The sequence below is a fragment of the Elephas maximus genome, chromosome 26 (assembly GCF_024166365.1).
Source record: "Elephas maximus indicus isolate mEleMax1 chromosome 26, mEleMax1 primary haplotype, whole genome shotgun sequence".
NCBI classification, from domain to species: Eukaryota; Metazoa; Chordata; class Mammalia; order Proboscidea; family Elephantidae; genus Elephas; species Elephas maximus.
In genome coordinates this window covers 46,232,412-46,251,729 of record NC_064844.1, presented here as the reverse complement: position 1 = coordinate 46,251,729, position 19,318 = coordinate 46,232,412, and the positions used below count along the sequence as shown (strand labels likewise).

Genomic DNA, 19,318 nt, shown 5'->3' with positions numbered 1-19,318 from the left:
GCTACTTAAATGGCAAAAGCAGGTTTAGCATGGGGCATTTCGCTTCCCACTCCTATGAGAGACCACCCTATTCCTTTTATCAGGAATAGAAGTTAAGGATAAACTGCAATCATCGTCCAGACTCAAGCCAGGGCAGGGGGGACTATTTAAATTTATTAAAAACTCATTTATCTCTCATCCACTGTGTGGGCAGTTAGCAGGTGCACTCTATCCCCCAAATCGTGCAAGATCGAGGATCCCCAGTTTACACTTGAAGAACTTGGGGGTCAGGCTTCTTTGGCTCCGGTAGACATACTGGTAGACAGTGGAGCTGAGACAAAAATCAATCTCCTAGCTATCTAATAAAAGACCTTTTTGTAAACGGCACCTAAGTCTCCAGGCCACTGCGCCTCTCACTTTCATAATCATCATCCCGTAAAATGGAAATAGTTGCCATAGCAGAGAAATACAAAGGCGAGTGAGGCGGGAAGGACGATCTTTAACGCAACCCTTCCATTTGGCAAAGTTCAAACGACTAAAGGCCACAGCTCGCCCGGGTCAAGCCGGCGCACGTGCAGCCTACGCATGCGCCCAAACGAGACCCACCCACGCCTCCGGCTGGCCTTCTCCAGCCAAGTCACCAACCAGATCTCTCAAGAGCCCGCCCTTAAAGCTAAACCTTGGGCCAATCGGGAGGCCTGAGTCATCAGGCAGGTTATTTGTTTTGCATAGACCCTCCTCTCCGCACCGCACGTCAGGACCCCGCCCCATCTGGGGCGGGGATTGTCGCCTAAGCGCTTCGTCCCGGCACCTGATTGGCTCTTGGCCCAGCTCCTCCACCTCCTCCCGCCGCTGCTGCTCCGCGCTCCCACCGCAGGGGGCGGAGCTAAGTACGCAGGCGCGGGCGCTGCCTCTCGCTCTCTCCTGGTGGCCCGCCCTCCCTCCTTCCCCTCCCTCCCCTCCCCGTCCCCTCTCCGCGTCTCTCCGGGCCTGCGCGCGCGCGCCTTCCTCCTGCACGCGCCGCCGCTGGCCCAGCACTGTCGCTGGAGATCCCGGCCGCGCCGCGCGCTCCTCTTCCCCTCGGGCTGTGGAGCGGGCGGGACCCCGCGCTGCTGTCGCTGCGGGAGCGGCGGGCTCGGCGCCGGCCGCGGCGCGCCAGTCCCCAGGCGGACAGTACCACCGCCCGCCAGCACGCGGGGGGAGCCGTCCGCCCCGCCGCACTCGCCTCGGCGACCCCGCGGGGCTGAGGCGTCGCCGCGCCCCGGAGCGTGAGCACAGAGCCGGCCTCGAGCTCGGAGCCCCGCGGGCCGCGCCTGCCGCCGGCCCCACCCATCCGGACCGAGGAGGCCGCGGCCATGGCCGAGACGGAGGAGCGGAGCCTGGACAACTTCTTCGCTAAGAGGGACAAGAAAAAGAAGAAGGAGCGGAGCAACCGCGCGGCAAGCGCCGCGGGCGCGCCAGGAGCCGCCGGCGGGAGCAGTGGAGCCGCGGGCGCGGCAGGCGGCGGGACAGGCGCGGGGGCCCGGCCGAGCGACGGCGGGACTGCTGGCGCGGGGGCCGCGGGCCCGGGGGCCGCCACCAAGGCCGTGACGAAGGTGAGAGGCCGGGGCCGGGGAGGCCGGGGCCGGGGAGGCCGGGGCCGGGGAGGCCGGGGCCGGGGAGGCCGGGAGGCCGGGACTCGGGAGGCCGGAGAGGCCGGGACTCGGGAGGCCGGAGAGGCCGGGGCCGGGGAGGCTGGGGAGGCCGGGGCTCGGGCCGCGCACCGCCCACGTGCCCGCCTCCGCACTCCGGGGACCCGGCTGGGGGCCCGAGGCCACGTGATGTGGGGCTGCCCCGCGTCTCCGGCTCGTCGGTACCGGGACTCAGCGCCCTTTCACCCCAAAGATGGGCCTCGGCACCGTCGGGGAAGCTGGGTCTGAAGTGCTCAGCACCGAGTAGCACGCACCGAGTGACGTTTCTTCTCAGTAGTTGGGTGTTGTGAGTGCAGCCCGCTAGTTTGAGCTGCAGTTTCTATTTTAACAATCACATGTAGGGCATTTCTATAGACACGACTTGGCCTATAAGCTCCTCAAGGAAAGACTAAACAGTCTTATGGCCTCACTTATTAGAAATTGAATTGTGGCATTGTTAGTGACTTCATTTGGCTTTCTTGGTGGCTTTAAAGTAACAGCTCTCATGAGGGACCCAGGTGGCAGTAACAGTGTTGAGCTGCTGGGCACGTTGGTCCTCTAGTCTAATCGGTCTCGGGAACAAGCAAGGACTCAGGCCAGAAAAACGAGTCTCTACTTAATTCGGGTTCCGACCGCTTGACCCCCTTTCATAGTTTGATACTTGCCGTAGGTGTATGTTTATAAGTAGCTCGCATTTATTACATGGTTGTTTTACAGGATGAAGATGAGTGGAAAGAATTTGAGCAAAAAGAGGTTGATTACAGCGGCCTCCGAGTTCAGGCAATGCAAATAAGGTATGGTCTGGTTACAAACGCCTTTAAATGACCTTTAGGGTAGGTGGTGTATGTTCCTTGGAAACGCTGTGGGGCAGTTCTGCTCTGTCCTCTAGGGTCGCTAGGAGTCGGAATCGGCTCGAGGGCACTGGGTTTTAGTATATGTGTAGGAGCCCCGGTGGTGCAGTGATCAAAGCAGTCGGCTGCTAACTGTGTGTGCGGTGGTAGTGGCTCAGCCCACCAGCTGCTCTGCAGGAGATGTGGTAGTCCACTTAGTAAAGATTTAGTCTGTGAAACCCCGTGAAGCAGTTCTGCTCTGTCCTGTAAGGTCACTGTCAACAGCAATGGGCTGGGTTTGGTTTGGTTTTTTTAAGTACATGTTTGGTTATTTTTTAGCCCCAAAGCGGCATTGTAACCATCTTATGCTTCAGATATGCTTGTTACGGCATTAATGGATTGTGTCTGTTCCTCTTCTGTCTGTGACAGCAGAGAAGTCATTTAACATCCCTCTATGCTCATCAGATTAGCTGCTAGTTCCAGAATCCTGTGAGAGTTTTTCCTGCTTCTAGCCCAGGTTAGGCCTTTTTGAGACAGCTAAGATTGATTTTGTCATTTAAATTTTTTCACTTTTAATATTGGTGGGATGAACTTAGTTTTTATTTTCTTCTCAAAAATAATGTGGACATTTTAAAAATCTTTTCCAATAAACAAGTTAATCTCGGTTTTGTGATTGAAGTATAGCGTACTTAAAGATAAGTACAGATATTACGGGTTCCTACAGTGCATGAAATCATGTGTTCAGCAGCCGGTCGAGAAATTGAACTGGTGCAGAGGAAGTCCCTCTCCTGCTGCTTCCGGGCACTCACTGCCTTCACCCCCAAGGGTAACCACTAGCCTGACACTGTAGTTTAGTTTTCCTTGTTTTTGAAATGTATAGGAATAGAATCATATAATCTAAGCGTGTTATTTTTAAAGTTTAAGGAAACAGTAATTTTTGAAAATTTGGTTGGTTTAGAGGATTTGAAATTCAGAACATGTTTTTATCAAGTCCAATTTAGAGTAGTCAATTTTAGATTTGTGTGTAAATAAATACCATATTTTGGGTTTAATAATGTAGAAAAAGATGAATATGTGATTCCATTGGTTTAAGAGGAAAAAAATTCTTTATTCTCATTTTAAAGAAATTACCTTGATAAACTGCCTCCAGTTTGAAGTTTGTAATTTGTGTACACTGCTAGCGAGCATGTTGTACAGTGGAGGAAGTAATTTTCTTAACCAAAAACTGTCTTTTGACCTTCCTAGATGGCGTCGTTTATGTTTTTAGATAACTTATTTAGCCACAAGGAGTGCTGTTCTTGACATTTGTTGAACATTTACCTCTGGCTAATGTTATGTCTTGGTTGCTTTACATACATAATTTCAGGGGCCTAACTTTCTTTTTTAACCAAAGTGAAGCCTCCTGGTTGATCGATGGTGGGAAACATTTAGATGTGCCTTCTTGCTTGAGAAGTACAAGTGATTAGATTGGAATTTTATTTCCAACCAGTTGTGGACTCCTTTGCTTTCTCAGATACATTTGAAGAGGTTCAGTTTAGAAAAAATTATTTTTCTTTTTCCTGATGCTTGACCTGAATGCTAGCAATTGATTTTGTTAAATTAGGGATACTATTTCAACTGATCCTATGTTTTTCTATCATTGAATATGAATTTCATATCCATATTCAGGGTGATTTTAGTCTCTACTATAACTGTTGGCAATTCCAGACATGGTGAAACATTTCTTAAATAACTTATGTTCTTCAGCTTTACCAGGGGCTTAAGTAAGTCTCAGCTAGTACGAGCATTTAAGTTCTGTTTGACCTGAAGTAGACCAGCTTTTAAATTGTGTCCTTACCCTTATTTGTGGCCTCTGGTCCTTGTCCTTAAGTGGCTGTCCTAGAGGTCTTCCTTTAACCTGCTAACACTGAAAAAATGTCCTTGACATCTGATCCTCAAGAAGCTGCTTTTGTGGGTCCTCAATCGCTGTGGCATCTGTATTTCCTTTGCCTTCATAAATCATTTAATAAAGGGCAATTTAACAGTTTTCAGGAAAAGCTCAAGGGTAAAAAGGCATCTGAGGTTTAATAATGACTGAAATTTCCACCTTTTATGATAAAAAAGAGCAGTGATGGTTCAGTGGTAGAATTTTCACCTTCCTTGTGGGAGACCTGAGTTTGATTTCCGGGCAGCACACCTCAAACGCAGCCACTACTTTCCTGTCACTGGAGGTTTGCATGTTTCTGTGACGCTGAACAAATTTCAGCAGAGCTTTCAGACTAAGCCTAGAAAGAAAGGCCTGGTGATATACTTTAGAAAATCAGCCAGTGAAAACCCTGTGGATCACAACAGTCAGATTCCATTGTCCCTGGGGTTGCTCTGAGTTGGGGCTGATGTGATGGCAACTAACATATGCTGAATATTCTTGTAAGTTTTATATTAAATATTTTTTGACAGTAAAACAATGTGGTTGGGGGATCCTCAAGGAAAGATACTTTGGTTATAGGAGTGGAGAGTAGATTGCTCACATAAATGGGATGGAGTTGATAATATTGCAAAAACATGAGCTTGGAGAGAGACAAGCTTGGATTTGCATTTTAGCTCTGCTGTTTACTGCTTGATCTTGGGTATTTCACTTTACTTTCAAACTTTAGTTTTTAGCTATAAAATTGAGACCATTCCACAGCTTTGTGAGGATTTCTTTGACTGGAATGTTTGTAAAATGCCTAGCGTATAGTAGGCACTTAACAAAAACCAAACCAAACCCAGTGCCCTCAAGACGATTCTGACTCATAGTGACCCTATAGGACAGAGTAGAACTGCCTCATAGAGTTTCCAAGGAGTGCCTGGTGGATTCGAACTGCCAGCCCTTAGGTTAGCAGCTGTAGCACTTAACTGCGCCACCAGGGTTTCCAAGTAGGCACTTAATAAGTATTAATTGCCTCTGTCAGTGGTTTATCCAGTGGATAAACCAGAATGACGTATTCTTGGGAATTTCTCTGCTATTTAGCCATAAGGCTCCTGATTTATAATTCCAGGATATGAGGAGAAAGAGTAGTGGAGGCATATAAGGTTTTGACTGAAGTCAGACTGGGCTGAGTCAGTTCACTGTGGACCTACTACAAGAAAATCACACGTGCAGCTTAGCAGTGGTGTAACATACACAAATCCCTCTCTGGGTTAAACATTGCTAGAGATCTTGAACGATCGTCTTGTGTAGCTTGGTCTCACCTTTTGGGCAAAAGCCCTTAGAAGGTAAGAGAAACAGAGTTTGCTATTTTTTTCTATCCATGAAAGACCCAACCTTGTTATCTCACTATAAGACAATGGAAAAGGAAACTTTGAAAGTTGGCTAAAGATACCTTGAAGATCTCTGCCCATAGCCTTAAATTTTTTCTCGCAGCTTTTTGTTTTAAAAAATGACAAACATCAGAAAGGTTGTAAGAGTAGTACAATAAATACTGCTAAATAAACTGTGTACCCCGATCCATCGATTGTTTTTGCCACATTTGCTTTATTTTTTCTCTTTTTCTGTATACTATCTGAGAGTTAACCACAGGTAAGGCATACAGTCTTTAAATTCTTGACGCTAATCTTGTAGTATGTTGGCATGCTGAGCCCTCATCAGAGGTAAGTGTGCGTTTGAATGGGGAAACTTTTTTTCAGTAGCAGCAAATATACTGTTCTAATGTCCTATCTCACACTTACCCACCAGTTCAAGATTTAAGTACCAAGAGTATTATAAGGGCATGTTTTGTGTCTAAATTAATAGATCTTACCCAAAGTCATGTTGTTATATCTGACCCACATATATTTGGGTCAGATACTGAATTTTAGCCTGTCTTCTGTGGAGATAACTCTTCGCAGCATGTTTCTTGTCCTGGCTTTGACGTCTGGAGAGTTGACATTTTCCCGAATATGTGAAGAAAAACAGGTAAGAAAACCAGGCCATTTTTATCTCCCCATTTTACTCTTGTCACAGTGGTTGGTATAACAGGGTCAAACCAATGGAGATACCCAGCATTCCAGCAGAAGCTCTGTCAAGTCTGGTTTTGGATTTAGCTGTTTGCCCTCTCGTGTTGGGGAGGGCAGGCTAGGGTGCATGAATTCGCATATGATGTCTCTTGAGGTAAAGAGATAAGATTGTTCTGTTCTTTATAAACATACCGCTGCTGTGGGATATGTAATTCTGATCAACCTTACGAAAGAAAGTGAATTCCTCGAACCTCAAAATACAAAATTTTTGTCGTGTGTGTGTGTGTGTGTGTGTATACATATGTGTGTATATATATATATCCTGGAGCTGTAAAGAAGATAGAATGAAAGAGGCAAAATAAAAATAGGGGCTTTGGAGTTCACTGACTTGGCTCTGCTACTTTGTAACCCTGGGGAAGGTACTCAACATTTCTGAGAATCAGTGTCTTCCTGTGTCCAGCCGACCTCCTCCCTGCCTTGGTGTTGTGAGGTTTACACTGCCTGGCATAGTAGATAGTCAGTGTTCCTTTTCTAGTGTCACCATTCTCCGCATCTCTCCAGTAGTGCCATACATACCGAAACATATTCAAGACATTATACTTTGAATTATGATGATGAATTTACAGTAACATTGTCATGTTTTTAAAAACCTGAAATTTAGTTGGTAAGAAGATACACATTGCATTTGGGTCAGATAGTGAATTTTAGCCTATTTTCTGTGGACGTAACTGTTTGCAGTGTGTTTCTTATCCTGGCTTTGGCATTTGGAGAGTTGACATTTTCTTGAATATGTGAAGAGAAACAGGTAATAAAACCAAAACCAAGCCCACTGCTGTCGAGTCAGTTCTGACACAGCAACCCTGTAGGATAGAGTAGAACTACCGACCCCACAGGGTTCCAAGGCTGTAAACTTCAGAAAAGAGGGTCAGATTGTTTGGTATCTATTTAGAACCCATTTGAAAAGAACATGTTTTCACATTTGTTTGTTTTCAAATGGAAACTGCTTTTTTTCCTCCAGTTATAAAGATAGCATGTGTGCTGCTTGTAAGAAAAGTCAAACAGATATTAGGAAGCATGTAATAGTGAACAGTTAAGGTGCTTACTATGTGCCAGGCACTGTTGTAGGTGCTTCGTGTCTGTTACCTCATTTAATCTTCATAATGGGCCTGCTGTCCCCATTTTACATGTTAGGAAACTGAGGCATCTCGAAGTTAAGTGTCCTACTCAAAGTGTCGTGGCTGGTAGATGGCAGAGCCTGGATTTGAACCAGGCAGTCTGGCTTTAAATATGGTCCTTAGTGCTTGCTGAATAAAAAAAATAAAAATCGTGTAGTCTAGCACCCAGAGCTACTTCTGTTAACATTTTTAAAAATCATTCTAGATGTTTCAGTATTTATATTAAGTATATAGACATTGTTGTTGTAACTTTTATTGGTTTATATGACACATATTACATGTCAGTATAGGTTTAACACGTTTTAAGTGGCTGCATAGAACTCTATTATGTGTTAACGAAAAGGAAGACTGAGGAGTGGCGTGGCCATATTCTTTATCCATTTCTATCTTCAGACAAACTATAGTTTGAAGAAAAAACTTGATATAAAATGCAGATTGAAGATAAGCTCACTCCCCCTCCCCTTTCACATTGTTACGCATAGGTGTCTAAATTTTGAATCATCTCTCGGTGGGCAGTTCGTATGATGTTGCCATTATTTTTGAAGGTTTCTTCAGATTGTCTTTAAAGGAGACTGTAAGCTATTCAAGAAATTTGTGCTTTATACTCAGGGCATGTATTATAATAGAAATGGAAGGAAAACACCCTTAGATGTCACCCAGTTAATCCTTTTTCAGAAGCCAAGAAAGGCTGTGATGTTCCCATCCATCTGTATATGGATAGTGGCATGATTGTGAACCAGACAGCAAAAGGAGATAGTGTTGGAAGACCAGGGATAGAGCTTTGGGAGCAGTCCTGGTTTTTTTACTTGAGGGAAGAAAGCCAGCATGGTGAACGAGATTGAGAAGAGATAGCGGAAAACCCACAATTGTCATGGAAAATAATTCACTGGAAATGTTGGCAGTGTATGCTGGTGCACTGGCAAGGTCAAAGAGCTGCAGAAAGGAAGTTTGATAGGGCACTTTGCTGAATATCTGCTGTCAAGTCAGCAGTAGTGAAACAAGGTATATGTACTTGATAATTTAGAACATTCATGTTTAGGTAAAATAGTAATAAATAATCTAGCAAAAGGAAAAATAATCAAAGAAGTCTTGGAGAAATTTGATTCAAGTCAAGTCAAGAGTAAATAAATAAAAACTGGCATTAAAGAAACACTGCAGGTAGTCTCAGGAGGGTGTATCAGCACTGAGAATATCTTTGTTGAGCCAGAGGTAATTTTTCCATACTCTTCTTTTTTTAATGGGTAAAAAATTTATGTCTTCTCATGGGGGGCTAGTTCCATACATTCCCTTTGTCAGACGGGAGGACTGGCGATAATAACATCTACAGCGCTGATGGCAGTCACTCAGCTCTGTTTTCTTCTGCTAGAATGTGAATTAATTATAATTTTGAGGGCATTTCCTCAGATTCTAATGTAGCATGTACTGAAGGATTAGCGAATAAAACCACAAGTTTCAGAAGCTTCATTTGATCACTAATTGATCACTAAAATAGACTTACCATAAGTACGTATTTGTATTCTTGGGTCATAGAAAACTCTAGTAATTTTACCCTTAAGCCTTCAAATTGCCTTCTTCTGTGCATTTCAGGTTAAATCAACTTACCTTCTCTCCTTCAGTCACTTGAGCCAGTTGCTGGAGTCCTGCTCCTACTTGGGGCTGGTATAGATAATCAGGCAGATTGTCTTAAACAAACGTGCCGGTGTGTTAATTTTTTGTAAATATTTTTGAGTGTATGAGGCGGTTCACCATTGAGGGAGATTACAGAAAGGGAAAATCAGGTGAAATGGTTTTCTAAGCAACGAAACTTCTTTTCATGTAGAGTCAAGTGGAAGTCCCAGCGTCGAAGAGGTAAAGTCCCCTCTCTGTAAAGCAGGTGAGGCATTTGGACTTGGAAAAGGTCAAGTGACTTCTGCAGAGTCACACAGATAAGCATTGACAGAACTGGAATCCGGACTGTTTTCCTGATGATTCTTTAATTGAATTTTGTTTTTTTTCCTTTTCCAATAGTGAAAAGGAAGAAGAAGATAATGAAAAGAGAGAAGATCCAGGTGATAACTGGGAAGAAGGTGGAGGAGGTGGTGGTAGTGGTGTGGAAAAGTCTTCAGGTCCCTGGAATAGAACAGCTCCAGTACAAGCACCTCCTGCCGCAGTAATTGGTAATCTGCGTACTTCAGTCTCAGAAAGACATGGAATTTTGCGTAATTTTATGTATAGTCAGGTTTCAACTACATGGCTGCTCGTGGTGGGGTGAGGGTGGGATGAGGCTTCATTCTATTACTGAGTGGAGAGAGATTGGTATATGTCTCTAAAGACTTTCAAATCCAACATACAAGGAATTTGGAAGTTAAGGCTGAAATTTATGTGTAGATAAACTGACTTGCCAAATTTAAATATTTAAGCTCCCCCCCCCCCAATTTCTTAAATATTAACTCCTGACTAATGGTGAAAAAAGATAAAGAAAAGATTTTCATTTACTAGAATCCAAGATAAGCTTCATTTTTAGTAAATATTACCAAAGGTCCAGTTTTACTCTAAAAGTCTAAAAGTCAGGGAGAGCATTGCGTAGAGCTTTTGTCACGGTAAAATATTTTTGACAGCCAGCTGACAGCCCCTCCTGTTTCCCCTGTGTGTTTGTTTTTTTCCCCGGTCCCCACTTCATTCTCCTGTCTTAGACATGTAAATTCTCAGCAGGGCTGGCTGAAAGGAGGTGAAAATTGATTCAACTGAGGGGAGGAAGTTGAGATATTACAATGGTTGTTGGCTATTCAAAGGGCCCAAGTATATAAACAGATATACAGCATTATCTGTGGTACTAGAATTTCTGGGAGAGAGGGTGGCGATGAGGAAGAAAATGATAACTGAAAAAGCTCTGTAGGTGGGCTGTGATGAGAAATGTTTGAGAAACATTGCTTTAAAGTAATACACGCTCATTACTTTATGCAGAACAGTATAAAGATTAACAAATCATCCCAAATCTTAATATCCAGAGATCGCCAATAACATTTATATGTTAACATTTTTGCATCCTTTCTAGCCTTTTTTTATATTACAAACCCAGTGCCGTCGAGTCAATTCTGTCTCATAGCACCCCTGTAGGACAGAGTAGAACTTCCCCATAGAGTTTCCAAGGAGTGCCTGGTGGATTCGAACTGCCGACCCTTTGGTTAGTAGCCGTAGCACTTAACCACTACACCACCAGGGTTTCCTTTTTTTTAATGTTCTATATATATATATCCCCCCCCATTGTTTTATTTATTTTTTACTGCATTGTCTATCAGTTGTCATAAATGACCTCTACATTGTTAAATCCAGCATTCAAGTCTCAGTCCTCCTCTTGTTTGGCCCATAAACAGCATTTGACATGGCTGATCACACCTTTGAAGCACGTTCTTCCCTTGGTTTCCAGAACACCACATGTTCCTACCATTGATCGTTTCTCAGTCTTTCTTGCTGGTACTTCTTTTTTACCTTCAAGTGCTAGTCTGCAGTCCACTGCCAGGCATGTAGAAAGCCAGGAGCAAGGGCTCAATCCTTACTTCTCTTTTCTGTCTACCCTCTCTCCATCTATAGTCCCATTTATATGCCAGTGACTCTCAAATTTTCAACTTCAACTCAGGTGTCTCTTGAACTCCAGAAATGTATGTGTTCACTGCCTACCCAGCATCTCAAATTCAGTATGTTCAAAACTGAACACATCCTCACCCCCTCACGTACCTGCTCCACCCTCAGCCTTTCTCATTTCAGTGGTATCCTTGCCATCTCCCAGGATACAAACTTTGGAGTTATCTTTAACTTCTTTTGTTTCATACCTAAATATAGCCTGTCAATAAATTTATTTGGCTCTACTTTCAAAATAAATTCAGGCTACCTGTGGTTAGTTCTTACCAGCTCCACTGCTACCACCCTGATTTGAACTACCGTATTTTTTTATATGGATTACTGAGGTAGCCTCTTTCCTGGACTCTCTTCTTCTACCCTTGTTCTCTCCTTCCTTCCTCTGCACTCTGTTTTCTGCCCAGCAGCCAAAGTGGGGATCCTTTTAAAATAGAAGTCAGAGAGTGTCACTTCACATGGCTTCCCTTTTCCTTTAGAGTAGAAGCTAAAAATTCTCAATGACTTACAAGGCCTTATACAATCTACTTTGTGATCCTGCAGCCCCCTTTCTGACTTTATGCCCTGTTGTTAATCTGATCTTTTAATATACCAGATAAACTCTGTTTCTTGAATATACCAGATAAACTAGCTACTGCAGGTCTGTTGTGCTTATGCTTTCAGCCTGCAGTTCTGTTTCCTCTGTATCAGAGGTCTGTAAACTTTTTCCGTAAAGGCCATTGCATTTTCTGTTGCAGCTACTCAGCTCTGGTGTTGTAGCATACAAGTAGCCGTAGACAGTGTGTACACAAACGAGCATAGCTGTCTTTCAGTAAACACAGCCCATGGGTGGTGGGCCATATTTGGCTTGTGGACCATGGTTTGCCGACTCTAGTCTTACGTGTTTGTCCCCTTATTTCTTTCGGGTCTTTGCTCAATTTTTGTACCTCATCAGTGAAACCCTCCCCATGTGCCATACTTAAAATCATAACCCTTTCCATTACTGCCCTATCCATCCTGCACTCCAAGTACACACTTCCCTCGCCGTACTATTTGATATAGCCCTTGGCTGTTTTTACTTACTTTGTTTCCAGCCTCTAGAATAGTGCTGTCTGATAGAAGTTTCTGCAATGATGGAATATGCTGTCTAGGACATGGCTGTTGAGCACTTACAGTATGGCTAGTGTGACTGAGGAACTGAATGTTTTAAATTATAGTCAATTTAAATGGTCATGTGTAGCTAGTGGCTACTGTTTTGGACAAGCACGGCTCTAGGATATCAGGTTCACGAAGGCAGGGGTTTCGTATTGTTCTAACAGTTGTATCCCCAGTGTGTAGCCTAGAGAACAGTATCTAACACACGGTAGACACTTGATGACTCTTTGGTAAATAATGTTAAAAGCTTTCCCGAATATAATTAAAAACTCTACAAAATAATAAACCTTTATACTGCTATATATGGTAGTGTAATGGCTAAGCACAAAAACCTACCAGCAGCTCCGTGGGAGAAGGGACCTGACAATCTGCTCCCGTAAGGATTGCAGCCAAGGAAACCCTATGGGACAGTTCTCCTCTGTCCTATAGGGTCACTATGAGTCAGAATCAACCGGACGGCACACAGCAACATATTGTTATTAAAATGGCTGCATTGTATTTTAGCTAATAAATGCTGGTGTCAATGCTTATTTGAAATGAAATGAAGTTTTTGATAAGTAAAGTGGAAAACATGTATAAAGTACAGTTTGAACCCATTTTGAGATATGTAGGAAAAAGCTGGAAGGCTGTGTCCCTAAAATGTTAACCACGGTAGAGAACTTTGGGCTGCTTAGCTACCTTTTTTTTTCTTGTTTTACCAGAAAACAGAAAGAACCATAAAATTAATTGATGATGTAGAAGACAGTGCAATCATGAAGGCTATCGTTTATTTCTTATTAGTCACCTTTGGAACTTTTGGAAATCCTGGTAGCATAGCGGTTAAGAGTTACGGCTGCTTACCAAAAGGTCAGCAGTTCGAATCCACCAGGTGCTCCTTGGAAACCATATGGGGCGGTTCTGCTCTGTCCTATAGGGGTGCTATGAGTTGGAATCGACTCAACAGCAGTGGGTTTGGTTTTTTTTTTTTTTTTTTTTTTGGAACTTCTAATAACTACACAGGCATTTTATTAAAAAAGAGCTGCAGAAAATTCATCACATATACCATCTTACCTATTCTGCCAACCAGATAAATAAGTGGTTGTCTTTATTTATGATGTGTAAACTGAGGACAAAAGCGGTCGTATTCTGAAGGAAGTCCCGGATGAGGCCTATCTCCCAGGTCCAGCAAATTCTTTTCCTACTCCCTCTTCATTACCCAGTAACTTGGCTTATCGAACTCACTCACATATATAATTAAAATTGCACATGGAAGAGGAGTTAGAACACTACCCTAGAAAAAGAGAATATTCTCACGTTGAGGCGTTTCCTCAGATAACTTTCCCCATTTTCTGACCCAGAGACCTTTTTATGTCAGGTGTTGGAGTTTTTAGTTTGTTTTTTCTGTAATTGCTAAATGATTGAGAATGCAGGAGTAACTTATTAAAATGCCAAGTATTTGAATAGTTTCTCTAAACTGTTACAAACTATTAGTTACAGAAACCCCAGAACTGGCGATGACTAGCGGTGTGTATAGGCCTCCTGGGGCCAGGTTAACCACAACAAGGAAAACCCCACAAGGACCACCAGAAATATACAGTGATACACAGTTTCCTTCCCTGCAGTCCACTGCTAAGCATGTAGAAAGCCGGAGGTAAGTATTGTAATTATTGCATTTTGTTTTGGAGTCCTGTATTCCCCTTGGCCAGGGAGTGAGGTGTAGGGGCTGTGAAAACCCATCTGAGGGGAATTATTCCTTACTGGTAAAGCAGAGGGAACAGCTGACAGGCAACTGAGAACTAGGATGGGACTTCGGATATGCCCTGGAAGAGCCTGTCTGTAAAACATCTTCTCTTATCTCTGGTTTATATTACATTGTAGCTATGAAAATTCATTTAAGATTACTTACAAATATACTATTGTGGGTTTCTGTTTTCTGTAATATGGAAAGCCTGGAAATGTAAGAGCAGTATTATTATATTCCCAGTTAATGTGAATAAATAAGACGTTGGCATTTATAAATCTAATGTTAAAATAATCTTATTTCAGCAGGTACATAAAATGAATGCTACCTGGAGTTAAATGACCACACATGGCACATCCACATCTTATTTAGGGACATGATTTTTTAAAAAGTAAATAAAATGGGAAGAAATGTAAATGACATCAGATGGAAATATTGTTTCTTTGGGTGGCTTTAAAAGTAACTCCCAGTCTGAGAGCACAGCTGGTTTGAATTTAAACCTCCGCTTGGACTTGCTCCTCTGCTCCATCCTACAGATGCTTAAGGGGCCTCAGTGAGAGGGAGTGACTCACCACTCATCTTTCTTTACCTGATCTGATCTCATCCACTCCCACAAAATAGAAGTGAGGAGAAATCATTGGATAATGAGTAGAACTTCATTTGAAAGAGAAAATTGTTACTCTTTATGCATAAGAAAGAGAGGTGGACAGATTGTCTATTGTTTACTAAAAGTGAAAGTCAGTCTTGGAAGGAATCACCATGTCATTAGCTTTGTAATTTTGCAGTTGTCCTCGAGTTGGTCTCGAAGTAGGTTTGCAGTTAAGATTATTCAATAGACGTGCCATTGGAAAAAACAGGACCTTAAAGCTTCATACGGTATTCTGTTTTATGTTCAATTGAAGCCTTAAAAAGTGGTTTTATAAGGATTTTATATACCAGCTCTCCCCTCTTTCTCTCCTCCAAGATTCTTCTAAGGGGTGGCTTTTTTTTCCCCCTTCTTCAAAGAAGAATATTTTCAAAACAACCTAATGAAGAAGAAATATTTACTGATTACATTTCTTTTCCCTTAGGGATAAAGAAATGGAGAAGAGCTTTGAAGTAGTAAGACACAAAAATAGAGGTAGGGATGAGGTTTCAAAACACCAGGCCCTTAAACTTCAGCTAGACAACCAGTATGCCGTGCTTGAAAACCAGAAAGGCAGCCACACACAGTACAATTAAGGAATGGTCTTTGCTAACTCTCCCAAGGTAACTAGATTACAGCTAACCACCACGAACAGCCGTTCATCATCTGATCTCTGCTGGATCTACAGCAACGATGCAGCCCACTCGATATAAATGATCAGCCCTGTTGCACTATGGAAGTTTAAAGTGTCACAACTGCTCTTTATGTATATTGGATTTAGCGAAAATTTTCATTGTTATATAAATGTGTGAACTAGATTCAGCAGTGTTCTTTCATGATTACTCTGCAAATACAAAAACCAAAAACTGCAGCCAGTGGTCATTTCAAAATCTTTTTATGTTCAGATACTGAGCCTTCATAAGGGTTGACTACCTCAGATTTGCCGCATTCATTGTGGACTTCATGTGGATCACAACTTCTGGATAAGAAGGTTACAGCTATTAAGTGTCTGTGAAACTTGAAACCAGCTCTCCTGGATTCCTATCAGAAATCCTGCCGAAAGTCAGCCATCTGGGTTCTGATCTGCTGTAAAAGACGAAGATTTAAGTGACCTTAATTAACCTGTCCTGTGCCCCACCCTTAAGGGATACTTTCTGTAATAGGCTGTGGCTATATTAGACTTCCGGGAACATGCCACTCACAAAAGAACTGATGTCTTCAGATAATCTGTAGGGCTGTGATTTATAATTTAAACCTTAAAGGTGTATTCTGAGGTAACCACAAATTAAATTAAACCAAGCTTGATTCTACGAAGTGGGGAAGGGGATGGGGAGGGAATAATCTTGTTTCTTTTAGTAATTTTTTATTTGGGTAGTGCTTTTTCTATGTTCTACACATTAGGCCTTTTTTTTTTTTTGCTTTGACTTGGGATAAGTTTTTTGAGTGCATATTGTTTGTTTAAGCAACCCGAGATACACATTAGGATTGTGAGGTGTTTCATGAATTTGCCCAACCCCTAGAGTGGAACCAAAAAGCCTTTGATAAAAAGGACAGTGGATGCTGGGAGGCTCTAGTTCATGTGCTGCTAAAGCCTTTAGTTGGGTCTAAATTGTATAGTAAATGGCAGGCTAAAGGATTCACTTACCTGTCCTTATGAATTCGAAGCAATGTGAGCAGAACTTTGCCGAAAACCTATTGAAGTTTCATGAATCTTGTATGATCTTTTACAAAAATTCCAGGTATCATATTTGTACCCAACTTTTTAAGGTTCTGGACAGTCTATAGATGCAGTGATTGTCCCAGCTAGCACTATTATCAGCCTTTTGGTGTGTCTTTATGTTGCCCATTTGGGGAGTCAGAGGCAAAAGACAGGTGATGTAGCACTTCTTTTTTTAATAATTACAGCTTCAACTGTCCAGGAATTTTTAGTCCTTAAAAGGGACTTGAGGAAGCTACCCAGAGTTACTGAGAAGTTTCTTCCATCTAACAAGTTATTCTGGTAATTTTCTACTTTTGTCGTTTTGGATCAATAGAGATATTTCCAAGTGGTTTGTGACCACTGGATGCAGAGTCTGGGTTTCTCTATAATAAATCCCTTTGCCAAATGCAGGAGTTGTAGACTTGATACCAGCAAGGGTGAAGCAAATGGGTGAGTAAAACCATCCTGCTAGGGGAGCATTTTCCTCTAGGAGTTCAGTCTTGAGGAAAGTGTCAGGGCTTTGAGCCGGTTCTGCGCAGTTCAGTCCAGTTCAGTCATGGCTGAGGAAGTGTCACTGGAACAGGCTCGAGTTTTTAAAGTTACAATGAACCAGAAAGATAGCTGGAATGGGAAAAATTACAGGTCAAAGCCCTGCTAGAAACTTAATCCTGCTATTAGAGAACAAGGGCAGCATACGCATTGCATAGCAACCACATCTCTTGCCCTCAGATTTTGAGCACAGTTGAAGTACCGGTGGCCCACTCAGAAGGTGGCAGCTGACCACACCACTTTGATGTATGTCACTCCCCTCTCCTGAGTCTCCTGTTTCAGGGCTTTGACCTGTAATTTTTTGCGTTTTGGTTACCATACCAAATCTGCCAAATGGTAAAACTTTGGGTCTGTTCCTGTTCTGCTTCCTCAGCCATGACTTAGTGGTTTGAACCAATTCAAAGCCCTGGTGTCAGTGCAGGAATTGGACTCTTCGGAGGGTTACAGTATCTCCTGACAGGACCTGCCAGCCACTTCTGGGCGATAATGTTGGCATTATTTGAGATGGCAGACAGGATACCTGCTTTCTGATGTATTTGGGTGAGTAGCTGAGCCAAGGGGAGGTTGGATGATTCGAAGAGAAGTAAGGAATTCTTGGTTCAACTGAAGACTTCATTTGGGAACCAAAAACTTTTAATAAATAATCTCTTGGACATTGAGCCACCAATTTTCCTGGAAAGGTATGCACCTTTTCCAGCAAAATCTTATTGGGGGTTATGTTATTGAGAAATGAACTGAGATAAATACTTAGACGTGTTATTTAATGGCATACTTTACTAGAAATCAGAAGACCTGCAGCAGATTTAAAACTCCAACTCTTGTTACCACTTTTTAAAAGATTGTGAAATTAATCAAAAATGCACATGAATCAAGTTTTATATACTGTCTGATGGGTAGATGAGGCTGTTCATTGTACCATTTCTTCGGATTCTCAGGCATGGTTTTGGCAATGCAAGAACTCTGTAACAGTAACAAATTCAATAAAAAGTAAATATATGATTTTGGAGTGTAATAGTTTTTTTTCCTAAAACCCTAACCCATATTCTGTCTTTGAAAGTGGTGAACTGATGTCATGCCTCATTTGCTGTGGGAGGGTGATAATACTCTCATCTCAGAAGCGTACATTGTGTTGGAGAAATGTTTGCAGAGCAGTCCAAGTGCTAAAAAGGTGGAATAAAAGCGGCTGCAAAGCTGTGATAATCACTTCTTTTCTAAAGATAAGGCAGGCATTGAAACGAGTTTGTCATCATTCCTGTATTTTGTATTTTAAACCATGGCAAGGAAATATACTCTTTACTCTGAAGACTGAAGATTTGAGGCTTTGTCCTTTGAAAGACTTGTAAATTTCTCAAATTGGCCACCATTTTAAATTTGAGGATTTAGTCTGAATCATTATAGTCCTTAAATTTCAAAACAAGAGAAAGTATATTTTAAGTCATTTTGATAATTAAACTTAATGTTAACATTTTACTGCTTGATTGCTATTTGTACTTGTCTAGTTCACTTCTTCCAGGTCTTTTGCTCAAGCTTCTCCGTATGAGTATGGTCTTCCTTGACAGCCCTGTTTAAAATAGAACACCCACACGTACAGAAGCACACAGTCCTTGTCTTAGGCCGGGTTCTCTAGAGAAGCAAAACCAGTCAAGTGTACATATATATATATATATATATATATGTAAACATACATAGAGATTTCTTTCAAGGAAATGGCTCCAGCAGTTGTGGAGACTGGCAAGTCCCAAATTCATGGGTGAGGCATTCAGGCTGGAGGCTTCTACTGACTTAACGTTGCAGGGGCTGCTGAACCCAAAACAGGTCAGGTGGGAGGCTACTGGTTCACAGGGCTGCAGGAGCTGATGAGTCCCAAAATCCGTAGGTCGGGGCAGACTGCTGGCTCATGTATAAAGAACCAGAGGTCAGAGGAGGATGAGTCGGATGCAGGATTGAGAGCTTTGGCAGAACATCCATATATACTGGACACAGGCTACACACCCAAGGAAACTACCATTACATGATCACAAAATGGAGAATAGTTTCATAATATTGAGAATCATGGCCTAGCCAAGTTGACACATAACATTAACATAGTCCCTGTAGTCATCTCTTTCCTGCTTTAATTCATAGGTTTTTTTTTTTTGGTTTTTTTTTTTTAAAGATAAAATTCTCATGCCCTAAAAGTCACCCTTAGAAATTGTACAATTAAGTAGCTTTTATTATCCACGGAGCAGTGCAACCATCACCACTATCTAATTCCAGAACATTTTCATCACCCCAAAAAGAAATCCCATACTTACTAACAGGTACTCCCTGCTTCCACCCAGCTCCCCAAGACTTAGGCAGCTTCTTATCTACTTTTTGTGTGGACCTTTCC

The 19,318-nt window shown here is 42.4% G+C and overlaps 1 protein-coding gene across 3 annotated transcripts; it reads left to right on the top strand.

Annotated features, from left to right (window-relative positions):
• The first annotated feature begins 934 nt into the window (after window positions 1-934).
• On the top strand, window positions 935-17,964 carry CDV3 (CDV3 homolog). 3 transcript variants are annotated; one of them, XM_049870601.1, is made up of 5 exons: window positions 935-1,574; window positions 2,367-2,443; window positions 9,616-9,764; window positions 13,825-13,984; window positions 15,145-17,964. In XM_049870601.1, exons 1-5 carry the CDS (start codon window positions 1,335-1,337, stop codon window positions 15,293-15,295), a joined length of 777 nt encoding a protein of 258 aa, XP_049726558.1. In that variant the 5' UTR covers window positions 935-1,334; the 3' UTR covers window positions 15,296-17,964. The 3 variants fall into 3 exon arrangements, with proteins under 3 accessions (XP_049726558.1, XP_049726560.1, XP_049726559.1); XM_049870603.1 differs by having other exon boundaries at window positions 15,605-17,963; XM_049870602.1 differs by having other exon boundaries at window positions 14,380-15,238.
• The last annotated feature ends 1,354 nt before the right edge of the window (window positions 17,965-19,318 follow it).